General features: G+C 37.5%; 1 protein-coding gene across 2 annotated transcripts in view; it reads right to left on the reverse strand.

Annotated features, from left to right (window-relative positions):
• The window catches only part of ADK (adenosine kinase), a 269,519-nt gene that overhangs the window by 66,648 nt on the left and 187,327 nt on the right, over positions 1 to 15,544 (reverse strand). For both annotated transcript variants that reach the window (XM_071438863.1, XM_071438865.1), the window contains exon 7: positions 10,273 to 10,443. In XM_071438863.1, the coding sequence (XP_071294964.1) occupies positions 10,273 to 10,443 (171 nt within the window). The remainder of the gene's footprint in view (positions 1 to 10,272; positions 10,444 to 15,544) is intronic.

Raw genomic sequence — 15,544 nt, forward strand, 5'->3', positions numbered from 1 at the left:
ATTCTAAAGAGAACCTAGGATCAAAAACAGTGTCCATAGCTTGGCCTCTCAGATTCTCAAAAACAGAATCCTACAGAAGGGCAGCCACAGACAAAGAGAAATGAACAGAAATGCTGTTGATTGGTGCCTGCAGACTGGCTTAGACTCATAGGACAATAATAGCAAGATGAAGAAGCAGAATTTCTCAAGTTCTGAAAAAAGATCGTGAATTTCCCTTGAATTGAGATCCATGAGTTTCCAGCATCAGAAAAGTTTAAAATAGAATTCCTAACTCCAGAAATACTTGGGATATCTTCAAACAGCTTATTCAGCTAGCAAGGCTATACCTTGACAAGAGAAACCAGCTTGACAAGTATCACAAAGGACAGGCTGCTTGGGGGTCCTAAGGGTCTTCCACTGGAATGTGTAGCCCCCTGCCATTGCCTTCAGGTGAGTTTCTCCAATGCTAAAGGGTTTTGCCTGCAGCCCAGCTCATCTGGTGGGACCAGAAGCAGATGCTGATGGCTGGTACCTTTGCAAGGGTGGAGAAGAAGTCCTTCTCCTTAGCTGTGGGGGAAGAAAGAAACTTTCTACTTGTGAAATTATAGCCTTCAGATAACATAAATTGAAGACGATGGACACAACTGTTCATAGAATTTCAAGTTCAGAGTACGCGGTTCCCCTCTACACCACTAGAAACATAACCAGCAAACAGGTTTCTGTATTTCAACAGTTCTACTGTCCCAGTCATGAAACTGCTACAATTCTGTCCTTTAGAGAGAAGCTCCTGCACCTGAAAACCACTTCAGCAGGGAAAGCAAACTGACCCGTGGATGCTTGTTTCCCTGAAGTGATTGCATATGCTGCTGGTTTGGACACAGAATATGAGGAGTCAAAGGAGGGTTTGAGGACTTAAAGAGCAACATTTTGACAATGTTACTTATCACATGTGGATTAGCAGTAGTTTTACTAAAGGACAGGTTTAATGGATCACTTCTCTGGAGAACTAAAAAAGACCCAAATGCAATGACTAGGAGGGATACGTTCTGTTAACTTAGAACAAAAAACTTATACAGCAAAGCAACTTCTCCACATTTCTGGCCTGATAGGTCAGTACTTAAACAAATGTATTTTTAAGTCAGAATATGACCATTAAATCTAAAAATACAGCTCAAGGACACACTTTGATGTGGCTGCAAAATGATCACCCAAAGGCTATTATAAATGGGGTGGCTTAAGTTTATAAATAAGGCAAGGTTTTAGAGATCAATTAATGCCTTTGGGAAAACCATGGATGCTTTTATCTATCTTTTAAATATATCAGGTATGCTGCAATATACTTTTTTTATTTCTTTTCCAAGCTTATTTCCTGCTTTTAGGAAAACTCTGAAAAAAAATTAAAATTATAAAAATATTTTTGCAACCCTTACATATATTTATGCCCCATTGCATGTGCTTCATAATATATGAACAATTAGTTTTCAATTTAACATCATTGCCTAAACTATGATTAAAAAAAAAACCCCAGATTTTAATCAGTAATAGTTTAGCATATGTACATTCTAAATAATCTCAATGTTTATGTCAGCACATGAAGGAATAATCTCTCTTCATTAATTTACTTATATATAGCAACTTTTCAATAGTCTTAAGGCAACAGCAGTAGATTAAATTTATTCTTATAAAATCTACAGAAAGAATCCTGGTAACAGAAGATTATATAGCTAATTGGAAAGAAGAGAGGGCTCAAATGCCTAATTTTGCTCTTTGTTGAAGCAAGCCAGAAAAATGAAACTAGCTAATAGATTTATAATGAGATGTGAAACTCTCTTGAGGGAATAAAAATATTATATGAGCTATATAAACAGAGGGAAGGAAGGTGTTGACAGAGAAGGATAACATGAGAGAAAGAACAAGGCTGAAACTGCAGTTTTGAAAAAATAGTGCTACGCAATAGTACAGAAAAATAGGTTAACATAATAATGATATTGCCAATTGCCAATTCTATTCCAAAACCCCCAAACCATGTTTTCAAGATTCTGAACATCAGCATGGACCTACTACTGTCTCCTCAACTATCCTTCCCTTTTCTCCCCTTTCAAGAACCTTTGCTCAGACTCAAATTCATAAGCACAGGAAGCATCAGTACATACCCTTTAGGTAAAAACTGTCTCTTTTATATAAAAACCTCTGTCCAAGAACATTTACAGCTAATTTACAACTTACCCATTCATAATAACATTTAAGTCAGCCAATAATTGTTTCTTGCTGTATTGCCTGGGAGACCCTAACAGCAGTGGCTGCTTATATCTGATGAAACAGAGAGGTTATCATGTTTTCTCTTTCAAAGTCCTTTGTACCACCATGCATTACCCTCTCATTTAATTAGATCTAGTGATTGTGTTGTTTAAGAAAGCTGGACCAGCTCAGTGATTAACAGCAGTCTGGCCCACAGAACTCAATGTTGCTCTGGATGTAAAATTGTTAATCTGAGTAAAGGGGGCAGATGACATCATGTGATAAGGGCAGGTGAGAGAGGCCTGCATCAGCTCACACTTAGATGCTATCCATGGGGATAACATGGCACTGCAGCCTTACAATCCACTGCAAGGACTCTCTATAACAGGAGGAGAATCTCCAGCACACGCCACCACAAGAGGCTTTAGCATAACCTAATCTTCTGAATCAGAAACTGGCTATATCTGCCCCAAACAGGGCTTGCAATGTGGAGGCATCAAATTAACCTTAGCTGGATTGGAAAACAAAGCTTTATTGTAACCTAGTTTTCACCTGCATTGTTATCTGCAAATATCTCTGTGAAATTGAAAAGTTCTGAATTTACACTGATTTAATGAAGCATTTGTGAACATTTCAGTTTCTCTTCTTGTTCGTATCAACTGTGTAACTCAATTTTATTCATACTCTTATTTTTGCAGTTCTTAAATTATATATTAGATATTATATATTACACATTTTTGCCCTAGTGATCTGAGTATTAAAAGGCATATGTAGTTTACCTTTGAAAGGCTTTCAGAGACATATGCCAATATTATGGTGAAAACTGAAAGCCAGATTCTGCAGGTTCTTTCCTCCAGATAGGTGAGTTTTGTCCAAGATGTATTCAGCAGCTGAACACATTTCAGGACACTTAACTGAAGAAAAAAGTTAGAATTCAATTTTGCTTGTTCCTGGCTCTGCCCTTGCTGTATGACCTTGGGCAAATAACCTTTCAATTGTCCACCTGTAAAATAGTCAAGACTACACACCCACCTTATTGGTTTATTCTGAGCTTTAATGTTTATGAAGTGTTATGAGATGCTCTGGGAAGTGCTACAAAGTGAAAAGGGTTATCAATCATTGTCAGTAAAACACAAGCTGCTGAAAAACCGTGGAATCTGCTTTCCTCTCTCAAAGGACATTCTGTCTTGTGCTGCATGTTCTCCAGTATTCACAGTCTTAAAAGTATCTCAACACTGCATAGCATAAGGAAGGATAAATATCCCTAAGCATTCTGAGAGACTACCAGAAAATATTTTTAGTTTTAAGAAATGAAGTCTGTTGGAAAGTATAAGCTTTGCTTCTAAATACCTGCTTGTTTCCCATAACAGGAAACAAGAAAGACATTTTTCGAGATAGGCTTCCTAAATTGCTTAAATAGCTAGACATTAGCTGAAAGCAGCACTAAATATAAATTTAAATACTTGGCTCTCAATTTTCATTTCATTCATGATGTACTAGGTAAACTATACTAAAATAATTACTTGCTTATTACTCATGAATTTCAGTGTAGCAGCTGAGACAATATAGATAAATAAGATGATTAATTGAGACAGAATGAATCACAACAAAATATGTTGTTGTAAAAGGTATGGTTAACTCCACAGTGATTCATATCATTTCAGATAACAGGGCTTTTATCAAAAACGGCTGCAAGGTTGGGAAATGATTTAAAAGCATTTTATCTTAGAGAGCCACTGCAGTTCATATGGGAGGGAAAAAAAAAAAGAGGAGAGAAGAAGCAGCAGATTCAGTGTCTGCAGCTGAAATAGCCTTGGGCTGTTTCAGCATCCTTCCCACAGCACATCTTTACAACACACCACTGACATTATCAACCTCCCTTGTGCTAGAGACCCTCTCATTTTTCAGATGGCCACAATTTATTAGATATTCCACTACTGAGAAAGTTAATTCTATGAATTAAGGAGCAATATCACAACACCATAGCTGTCCTATAATTGAAAACACAACATCTATCACAGGAAAAGGGCATCAAAATTCTACAAAGACATCAAATAAAAACAGTATTTATTTTTCCTCCATTCAGAATTACAATTTTTAATTCCCTCCATTCAGAATTACAATTTTTAATAAGGCTTTGCAGAAATCTTAAGTGTAAGATTTATAAAAAGAAATACTATCTGTTTACTGCAGTTTGGAAAAGTAAACACCAGCAGCAGCTGACCTTAAAAACCTCTACCTGTTAAAATATAAGGGAAGATGAGATGTCTCCTTACAAAATTTTTTCCCATGTGTATTTAATAAACTGGGTCAGAATATCCGACTATGATTTTTAACTGAAGCACAGACTCCCTGTAGGGAACTGTGCAAACCTCAGTCTCTCACCCAGCCTAGGAACTGAAGATAATTACCCTCACCTGTGGGGCAAGTTTCTGAGAACTGAAAGCAAAACAAAAAAGAAAATATCAGTATATAAACTGAAATGCAAAACACTAACACCCAACTTAATGTCATTTAAGATGATTACTGTTTCTGAAAATTTAATTCCAAGTGAACAGAGATGTAGAAGGCAAAGGCTGAACTCTTAAGGATGATAGCTTGCCAACAACCAGTGACTGAAAATAACCTCTCAATATAGACCAGGTCCAGTAAGACAAGTAGAAAATGTTTCTTGAGGGCTCTTTACATAACATACATTCAAGTCAGCAGTACTAAAATGAGCCTCTTCAAGATAATCTGTCTCAAATACATGTATTATTTGCCTTTCAATAATAATTATAAATGCTTACTTGAAAATACTTCAAACAGAAACATCAACTTAGTAATATTTATGGCATGACCAGCGATTCTTTACTATGTTCCTCACTTCTTAGCCCCATCTGATACTGAAGAACAGACTGAAATGTTGGTCTCTCTTTCATTATTTATTGAAAGTCAAACTTTATCACTCTTCTTCCCTATACCAAATTACATCTGCCATCTGATTTTCTCCTGACTCGTAGTTCTTAATTGTTTCCTCAAAGTCAGACAACTCACCAGTGTAAAAGAACTCCCATGGTTGTGGAAAGCTATGTGCTGGGTCTAGAAACAGCAGGAATTGCACTGTGTAAATTCAGATCAATTCAGGTATGCGATTATGAATGCACATTAGTTTGAAGAGAATCACCATGAAGCTCATTTATCTTACAAAAGTGATTATGTCTCATTCAAGATTTTTCTGGGCTGTGGGCAGATTGCTAAGCCTGCAGGTATCAATCTGATCCCAGGTGATAATGCAGCAGAGGAAATTTGCAGGTGGAACTGAAGGGTGTTCTCAGTGTCATATCTTGTATGTAATATGTAATATATCAAATTATATGGAGTGAGAGCTTACAGCAAGGGAATAGACAAATTTGTTTGGAAACTGCCATTTAGGTGTAAATCCTAGTGTGTTGAACACAGTTTATGCCAGAAAACTTACCAAAGTATTTCCATTCCCTCCCTCAGCTAAAACAAGCACAAAGCTACAGACTGCCTGCAAGTTCAAAATAAGGAGTTCATTAATCTCACCATAATCTCACCAAAATCCCACCAACCCCTCAGTTTTATATTAAATGTTTTTCATCACCATTGAAGAGAATTTCCATGTAATTCAAGAACCTTGCATTTATAAGGACTTAAAAAGGGTATTAAAGGTTGCTGTCCAAACCACCTACATTTGTAGGGATCTTTCTGTTAGTATTTGATACCTCAACTGAAAATATTTTAAACAAAGAAGGCACAATGTACCATTCCAGTATAATTGTGAAGAGGAAATGATGACAAGACCCATTTGGTATCTTATTCCAAAGGCATTTATCTCTTTAAAGCTCAGGATTTCTAACTCTAGAACCACCACTCAACCTATTGTCATTGCTTCTTAAAATGTACAAGTCTTGTACACAACCTGCTTTCTTTTCAGCACATTTGCTGTCACACGAGCAGCAATTTCCCAATGGGCTCACAGATGCTGTGTCTTTGCAAAACTTCAGTTTATAATCCTGTAATTAATTTGTTCAGAGACTGAGTGTTTAGAAGTAACAGCTCTTTACACTAGAGAGCTAGTGTACTACACAAAGAGGATCAATTTTTAAAGAATAATTTTTATCTTTGTTTTCTTTATTATTTTGCATTTCAAAAAAATTTCACAATTTCTCTTCTACAAAACCTCCTCAACCTCTAGGGATGGCTGTACAAGTTAACTGGTATAACGATGTACCACCAGTTACATCATTGGTTTATTGTTTTTGTTGTAAAGCACCAGATGAAAAGTTCAATGTGTCTATAACTCCAAAGATTCTAAATTCTAAACTTTTTCAGTGATGCCCTGCCTACACATAGCAAGAGAACCCAGAAGATCTTTACCACATCAATATCAATAAATATTCCTTTGAGTCAAGAACTGGTGCCAGAATGCGAAGATCAATCATGTGAAAACCTTGCAGTCTCCCTTAAATCCTGAAGGAACTGCTAACCAGGTGCACATGCAAAAATAGACAGACTGCTCCCCCAAGGAAGTTCCTTCCCTGAGGAGATGCCATTGTAACTCCCATCTTTTGGGGTGACTGGAAATTTAATTCAAGTTCCCGTGTCCATTACGGACTTTGATGCGTCAAGTATATATACATCACCATTTAGCCCTAACCAGGAAAATGGAAAGTGATACATACAAATTTAGTCTCATTTACTTGCCTAGAATAATTGCTGTGTAGGAGACTTTCTACAGCTCTGTGTAAAGGTGTTGTTTTCAAAGCTTTCACTCTTTTGGCCATCCTGTTACTAGAAGTTACTCTGAGTTGTAAAATATGTATTCTAAGGTGAGCTTTTACAGCCGAATTAAGCAGCAACTTGTGACAAAGCAGTTATCATCAGGAGATAATTGACCTTATTTGAGAGTTAAGCATCCTGAGGCAAAGTAGAGTGTGCTTAATCCTGGCAGGTTAATTATCCAGTGATTATGGTAGCTTGGAAGGTATTACTGCTAAGAACCATTTGCAAAATGACACTATTAAAAAAACCTTAATTTAATAAAAATTAAAAGCAATGACAATAATCAAGTTCTTCAGTCATGTATTGCTAGATAATGACTACAGAATGGCCCTACTTGGTTAACTGCAATGACCATATAATTATTCCTTTTCTGAATGTTCTGTACTAAATTTGTTATATGAAGTACTGTTAATAAATAAAAAAAACAACCAAGACAGGACGCTTAGGTAGGTTATAAATGAGATTTAAATAAATTATCAAAACACCAGTGGTCACTGAGTTAATACACCGAAATGGATACATATACTGAGCTGTTAGCACAGCATTCAGTGTCTAAACTGCAGTTAAGGCTATGCTAGCATTTACATTCAAAACTAGAGTATTTATTCTGAGAGGTTTATAACTTGCCCATTTTAATTACCATCTGGCTGAAACTTGAAATAACCAATCTCCATTCAGATGTAAATTTTTAAGTAGAAGATGTAATTTAAAATCACTTTGCCAATTGTTTTTAGTTTAGGAATGGCAGCAATTTGGAATTTTGTTGCATTTGGATGTTTTCGTATTATTCAAAAAATAAACAGCTCAGTGCTTAACAACAGAATTTTATTGGACTAGGATTGAAGATAAATATAGGGAAGAATAAAATTGTGTCTAAGAGTATTGTTAGTACTAATGAAGTAACAACCACACAACTTAGTACGCCTTGCTTATTTGTTAACTTATGCACTTACACTGATGGAAGATGTAGCAAAAAGCAAAAGGAAATCACACCAAATGGACAAAAATTTGGTGTTGGCTAGCTCAAGTGGTTCATGGCCCATCAAGTTATACACAGACACAAAAAAAATCCTGCATGTACTTGTAGCTGAAATTCCCATGGGAGGAAAGAAAAAGGACCAAAACCAAGGGTGGAAGCTACAAAGGCAGAACATGTCAGACTGAGCTTTGAGTTTTGCAAGTACTCTTTATCAAAAACCATACACAGAAAGCAGAATTACTGACAATGAGAAGACACAGAAGCTACCCAAAACTAGAAGTACATCATGCCAAAAGCATGGCTTCAAGTCACACAGAAAGGCAAGACAATAAACCACTGCAAGCAGCATTTCAACAACTCCAAAGCAGAAATAGCCAGCAGGAAGCTGAGACTAAAAAGTGACCAGAGTTTCATGACTAGTGTAAGGAACAAAGAGGCTGGTACTCGAAAGTATTTATATATATTGTACTGCCAAGTTTAAGGATGATCACTTAAGTTTAAATAATAATCTTTTATTCTGAAACACACCAAATGCTTCAGAAATTATATACAGAAAATGCAGGGAGTCTTTCAACTTTAACAAACATACCAGTACTACACAATATTTTTGACAGCAGGTGAATAATACCATAACAAACAAATGACAGAGGAAAATAACCTAGTCGGAATAAAATTTCTGAAATGGGAGTGTCACCTGTATCATGGGCTACTGCTTATAAAATACACAAATGCACAAAAAGTAACAACCTCTGAAAAATAGCACTTAATGAAACATTCTGATCTGAATTATCCTAATAGGTCAGTGTAGTAATATTTACATAAAAGATCCTCAATTTTTAATCCAGAAATTTTTGTGAAGCTCTTCAACTGTAAAATTATCTAGACTTGGTATTACATAATCTGTGATGTCTGACAGGATTTTGTGTTGAGATTACACTGCTATTTAACAAAAAATACTCAACACCATCTTTGTGAGGACTATATCAAGAAAACTGTACAAAGGTAACAGCTGGAAATAGCAAGAAGATATCTGGAAAATACTTTTTCTGTGCAGTTAACTTTAGTTAAAAGGGTTTCCCTTAGCCCTTGCATTTAAAAACATTGCAATTTTCTTTGTTTTAAAAATAAGTATTTTAATTTTTTTAAGTCCTATCTATATCTATAAGGTATTTAAGTATAGGTAACAATGCTAGCCCCTATGTAGACATGTGGACAATAGTTTAAAAACTGACTTGTGTTGGTGCAAGTCCCTTTGTCACAATCAGGAATAACCACTCACAAGAGTAAGTTGCTTTTCCATCATTTTCCTGTACTCCTGTAACTACTCCTGTAGCTATCTTGAGTGACAAACCCAGATTTCATTTAGGTGTGTCACATATTTCAAGGCTTTTTTCAACCTTTTCCTGCTGAGAAAACTAATAAATCTTTAGGAACACTTTCTAAAGTGAAGAAAAATCAAAAACGATGAGGGAAATCTGAATTAATTTGGTCTATTAACACGTACTTCCAGGCAGAATTTCATGCAATCTGTTTGCCAACTTACACAGCAAAGATAAGCCTTCCTCTGATGGGCTGCCAGTCCATCCACCATAAAACCAATGAGAACCTTTTAAACCAACCCTCTATTTCTTAGTTTTCTCCTCCCACTTCTCCCCAAAGAGTCATCTTCATCAGAGAAAATGCTATTAATAGCAGCACTATGGGTAAGGAATCAAGTTACAGGAGCTCAGTGGCAGCCCTTCATGTGTTTTCTTGCAGCAGAGTTAAACTCAGGGTGAGGAGATTATGCACATGGACAGTTGTTACAAAGCACCAATGTGTTGGGTGTTTCCTGCTAGAATGAGCAAGTTGTAAACCTCTAACAGGTCAAGTGACATCTTTGGCATCTACTGAAATATCCCAGTCCAGTGACCACAGATTTAACTTTCTAGTGACACCTCACATAGTCAGATTCCCTCTATAAAAAAAGAAAGACCACGAATTACAGAATCCTCAAGGTTGGAAAAGACCTTCAACACCATCAAGTCTAACCTCTACTGATCATCACCTCATCACTGGATCTGCAGCACTAAGTGCCATGTCCAGGCTTTTCCTGAACACCTGCAGGGATGCTGATTCCACCACCTCCCTGGGCAGTTCATTCTTGACAAGCCTTTCAGTGAAGAAATTCTCCCTGACATCCAACCTTGAGGCCCAGCCTGAGGCTATATCCTGGGGAAGCAGGCCCTGAGACACAAATCCCAAAGTGCAAGAGATACAAATCATTCCATCACTCTCTCAAGACTCACCGTTTCATTTCCAAAGAGAACATCCACGTAAGGCATGACCTTCATCATTGGCTCTTTGTAGAACTGGCTTATAAATGGTGCAGAAAGATTCAAGCTGAAGATCTTGTTGTTGGCAGAAGCCTGAGCAGCCACTTTTAATACTGCTTCTGGTGACACTGTCAGGAAGAATCCCTGCAAGCATCAAAACAAATCAATGTATGTTACTAATTTTATATTAGGTACCACATGAAGCATGCTATTTCTGTAAAGTCTCTCCCAGCCCACGTTTGTCATGCACGTGCACACATTAAAACTTCTGGGAAATACTGCCCTTCCATTAAAGTATTAAAGAGATGACAAACAATCTGCATATGCCTAGCATCACAGCCTTTCAAAATGAAATCTATCTCCTTACCTCTGCATTCCATGGACTACACTTTCCCATGGCAGCTAAGACTAATGTTCATATCCTAAAATGTAATGATTATAATTGTAAATGCCCCTTTATAGTACTAGAGTCAATCAGACTCCGCTGCTTAATTCCACAGTCCAGTCTGATGGATCTGTACACAGCTAGGAGACTAATGAAATCCCCAACATAAACATTAGTACTTTGTTTACAATAAAAGCCTTGGAAATGCTGACTTTGTAGCACTTGCTACTGTTTTGCAGAAAAAAACCCAGGGGTTTTCATGTTTCCACATAGGTATTTTATTTGCCCCCTTCTTCCAAAAGTACTTTCCTTCACTCAGAACATCCACATTTAAGTAACTATCAGCTTCCACAAATCACTATTTGTCTACTAAATTGTGAATGCCGATCCTATGAAGAACAAGGCTCCCATTTTGAGTTTAGCATTGGAGATGGTTACCCCAACCATCACAACTCCACAAGTTCCAGGAGCCATGTAAAGATTCCCTACAGTTTTATTAATCTACTAATTAAACAAAGGCTTAGACTTGCACTAATTTAACAAATTCTGTATGTTTTGTTTTTATAATTCTAAAACTTACTTTAATAACTGTTCTCCTAACTCAGTAAATAATAGCAATTTTCAAGCATGAGCAGCAAGTGTAAAATTTAAGGCCAGAAATAATGTCTAAGGTACAGTGAGAAACAACTTCAAGGAGGGTCTGACAAATAAAACACCATCTCAGTCCTATCTATAACATCACCACCACGACACTCCAGAAGATACAATTAGTGACACAGTCTTATTTTCCAGTTTTCATCCATATGATTATGCCTTTGAATCACAGAATAGCTATATTGTCATCCTGCATACTTCAGTTATCAGATCATTTTAGGCATTCTAATCACTAGAAAATATAAGTCTATAGATTAAAGGCTACTTTGAGAGTATATCTATTTATTTCTCCTTACTCCACACTCTCCAGTCTCAAAGATACATGACTGATTTCAAAATCTGGGCACAACTTGCTAGTTTTCAATCTAAGTCCAAAGGGCACAAGAATCCTAGGCATGCTGTGGAGCTAGTTAGCACTCTGAAGGACTGGAAGCCTATAAACATCCAAGCTTCTTTGCTAATTTTACATTCAGAAGAATTAAAATGAACAGTTTCTGTAACTTCTAATCTCCATAGCAATCTCTACCATCTTTTAGTATTTTATGTAATGAACAGAGAGATGGATTTTTAAAAAGCCTGTTCCAAACACAAAATAAAAATCTTTCAAGGGTGATGTGTTGCCAGCTCTGGATAAATGACAGATAGGTCTACAGTGGTCTACATAAATAGTAACCTGGTCAAATAATTAGGCTTCTTACCAATTTTAGGCTGAAAACTTCATCTGAAGTAAAACACATCTGATTGTAATTTAAGGTACAGAACACTATCCCCATGAGATCTAACTCAGGCCTGCATCCAACTCCCTTTTCCTTGTAAAGGCATCATAAAAGTGCTGAGATACAGATAGGAGAGTTTGCTTTTAAGATCCTGCAAAGTAAAGGCCAGGAAATCTCAAAGGCCATTGCTCTGTCTTCTGGGTTTCTTAAAAATCACTTCTGCCATTTAATTGCATTCTTCCATGGTTTTGTTTATATTTTTTAAATAACTGTTTGACATTAAAACATCTAGAAAATAAGAGTTCTTTGTATGACAACTCTTTTCCAAGTAAAGCACTTTTTTGCAAAACAAAATTGTAGCAGTACAATCCACACAATGGAATTAAAAAAGTAGGGAGAAAAAAAAATTTGATCTGAACAGACATTGATTTAAAGAAACCTCATTCAGCCCCCCTCTTCAGGTATTTAAATTGACTTTGTCTCTACTTTTAATAGAATTCCATGCAGCTATGACCAGGGTAGTTACAGTAACCCAGCTCCCTAAGCTTAAATTACAACCAGAGAAGCCACAGGCCACCCTACTGTGGCAGGCTACAATTGTGTACAGGAATGAATTCCCCAAAAACCCCCGGGTTTTCTTATATCTCACTAGGATTCAGAGCAAAGTTGCTCTGTGACTTGCACAGAAACTCAGCCTGCAGACTCTTGCAGCTGCCACTGCTTTTGGTCCAGACAGATGGATACAAAGGAATGCCTAAGCCAACTACTCTTACCTACTCTAACAATTAACTGTCAGCCAACATGAGCTTTGAGTGGGAGAATAAGTGTATCCTGTATCACTGGTATAAAACACTTTGTATTTCACCAGTAGGAAGTTCTATTCCCACTAACAAGAACGGTAAGAGGCTCCTCAGAGATATTCTATACCCACCTACATACCTCAGACTACCACAAAGAGTTTTGGGGTCCTATTTACCTGCAAACCCTAAAGCTACTTAAAACAACCATGAAGAAAATACCTCTAATCAAAGGATGAGACAGCTAACAGAAATGCCAACAGCCTGGAAAATGTCCATTACACAAAAAAATGAAATTACTGTGTATGTATCTACCTTTGTGACGGAGGAGGATGCTGGTGGACAACCAGCCCAGTATGAGCCAGCAATGTGCCCAGGTGGCCAAAAAGGCCAATGGCATCCTGGCCTGTAGCAAGAATAGTGCAGCCAGTGAGAAGTGTGGCAGTGATTGTCCCACTGCACTGGGCACTGGTGAGGCCACACCTCGAGTACTGCTTCAGTACTGCCCTCACTTCAGAAAGGCATTGAGCTGCTGGAGCCAGGCTCAAGAAAGTTCTAGAAAACTGGAATGGGTGAGGGACCTGTTTAGTCTCAAGAGCAGGCCCAGGGGGAACCTCATTGCTTTCTACAGCTGCATGAAATGAGACTGCAGTGAAGCGGGGACTGGTCTCTTCTGCTCTGCCTACAGAGGACAAGAGGAAATGGCCTAAAGCTGAGACAGAGTTTTTTTAGAATATTAGATGAGATATTAGAAGGGTTTTTTTCACTGTTAGGATTGGAATAGGTGGCCCAGGGATGTGGGTCACTATTCCCAGAGGTGTCTAGGAGGCATCAGGATCTGGTGCTGGGTGATGTGGTGTTTTAGGGGTGGTGCTGGGTTGGATTCAATGATCTCAAAGGTCTCTCCCAACCTTGATGATTCTGTGATAGAAGGACATGGGACAACTGGGCAGCACAGTCACAGGAAGTGAAAGGCAGGAATAGTGTACACTAAGAAAATCTATAAAACATTAAAGGCTATCAGATATATTAGCAGCACAAAGCATTCCTTTGGCATTTGCAGATAGAGTATACCAGATCCTACTGCTTCATGATGTGCTACTATTTTCTGCTGCTCAAAATGTAATGAGTGTCTTTTCTATGCCAGGAGGAAGGCACCATTGTACCACAAGCCAGAGAGCAAGGCTGAACTAAAATACAGACCAGGAAAATAGGATGGTAGATTGAATTATTTATATGCATGTTTATATGTACACATGCTCAAAGCAATACCATTCTTAGGCACTGTAAGCAGTCCTTTTATTTAAGTACAGTCCTTTGGTGGGCAAAAACCCCCATTTTCCTCGTGGGATAAAAAGAAACAAAAAGGAAGAAATAAGAAAAACGCATTCATGTACTGCAGACATGGCTATAGGAGACACAGTCCCTTGTTTGTAACTTAAGAGCTTTTAAAATGCAGTAAGATGCATACAACAGCAGAAGACAAAGTCAGTAGAGGATGTTACATTAATCTCACTCCTACAATATTCAGGAATTCTTTGATGCACCTCATAAGATATGCCAGGGTACTGTGAATATTGGATAGTCTTTCCCATTCACATCTTTTTTCTTTGTAGACACAAGCATTACCAGAAAGATTTGGCGAGTTTACACACCAGTAATTTGTCTTGTAAGCCACCTCTCTCATTTTTATCACACACACAGACCCAAAAGGTTTCTTCTGACCTACACTAAGCTCTTACAGCACCAGCTATAGCAGATGTGAAGGCAGCAAATTAAGGGTGTCAAAAGTGTCAGCAGCACAGAAACAGAGAGTGTTGAAGAGGTGACCTCAGGAAACCAGCACAACTCTGGCTGTGGTGAATGCATTTCTGTATAAGGTGTTCTGGCCAAGCTGAGAAGCCTTGCCTTACACTGCATTCATGCACATGAATTCATCCAGATTATGCACGTGGAATGTTTGCACAATCACCATCAAGATTTTTTTTTCCTGAGGGAGTATTTCCAAACAAATTCAGGGAAAGATGATAACAAACTGCCTTGCAATTTGGGATTTATTACTGTTAAATAGTAAAGAAGCAATATTGCCTCAAAAACACACAGCGATAACAAAAACTGGGATTTCTTTCAAACTCACTACCTGTTACAATGCATTTCTTTCTTTCTAGCTCTTCCACTTTCCTTGCCACACCCATTTGCACAGTGGATTACATGAAAACAACTTTATCATATGAACGACAGGATTTTGAACCATGATATTCTGAGCTGATTTGGGAATGCCATTTGGTAACAATGTAAAATCAATAAATCGTAAGTGTGAATCAAAATATTTAACTTTCAGGAAAACAGATACAACAGTCTGCTGCCATTTAAGACAAATTATATTCTGCCAACAGGAAAGGAACACATCATTTAATCCAAAATTATTTTATAGCAAGCATTTACATAAAAATACAATTATGATGACATCAGAGTCCCATCCATCTAAAGGGTGGAATTTTTCAGACACACAGAAAGCTTGACAGTTACATACTGACAGTCCTGATAAATACCACAATTCAGTAAAGCCCTACAGAAATCATCTAACTTCAAATGTGCTGGCAGCTCCAGTGAGAGAGTGAGAGTGCTGAGGTGCTAGAAAAACTTGCTCCATTACATGACAGACACAACCAAGCCAGAGCATTTGGACCTGG

The sequence above is a fragment of the Agelaius tricolor genome, unplaced genomic scaffold (assembly GCF_023055355.1).
Source record: "Agelaius tricolor isolate 1412-34295 unplaced genomic scaffold, bAgeTri1.0.p SCAF_13, whole genome shotgun sequence".
Classification (NCBI taxonomy): Eukaryota; Metazoa; Chordata; class Aves; order Passeriformes; family Icteridae; genus Agelaius; species Agelaius tricolor.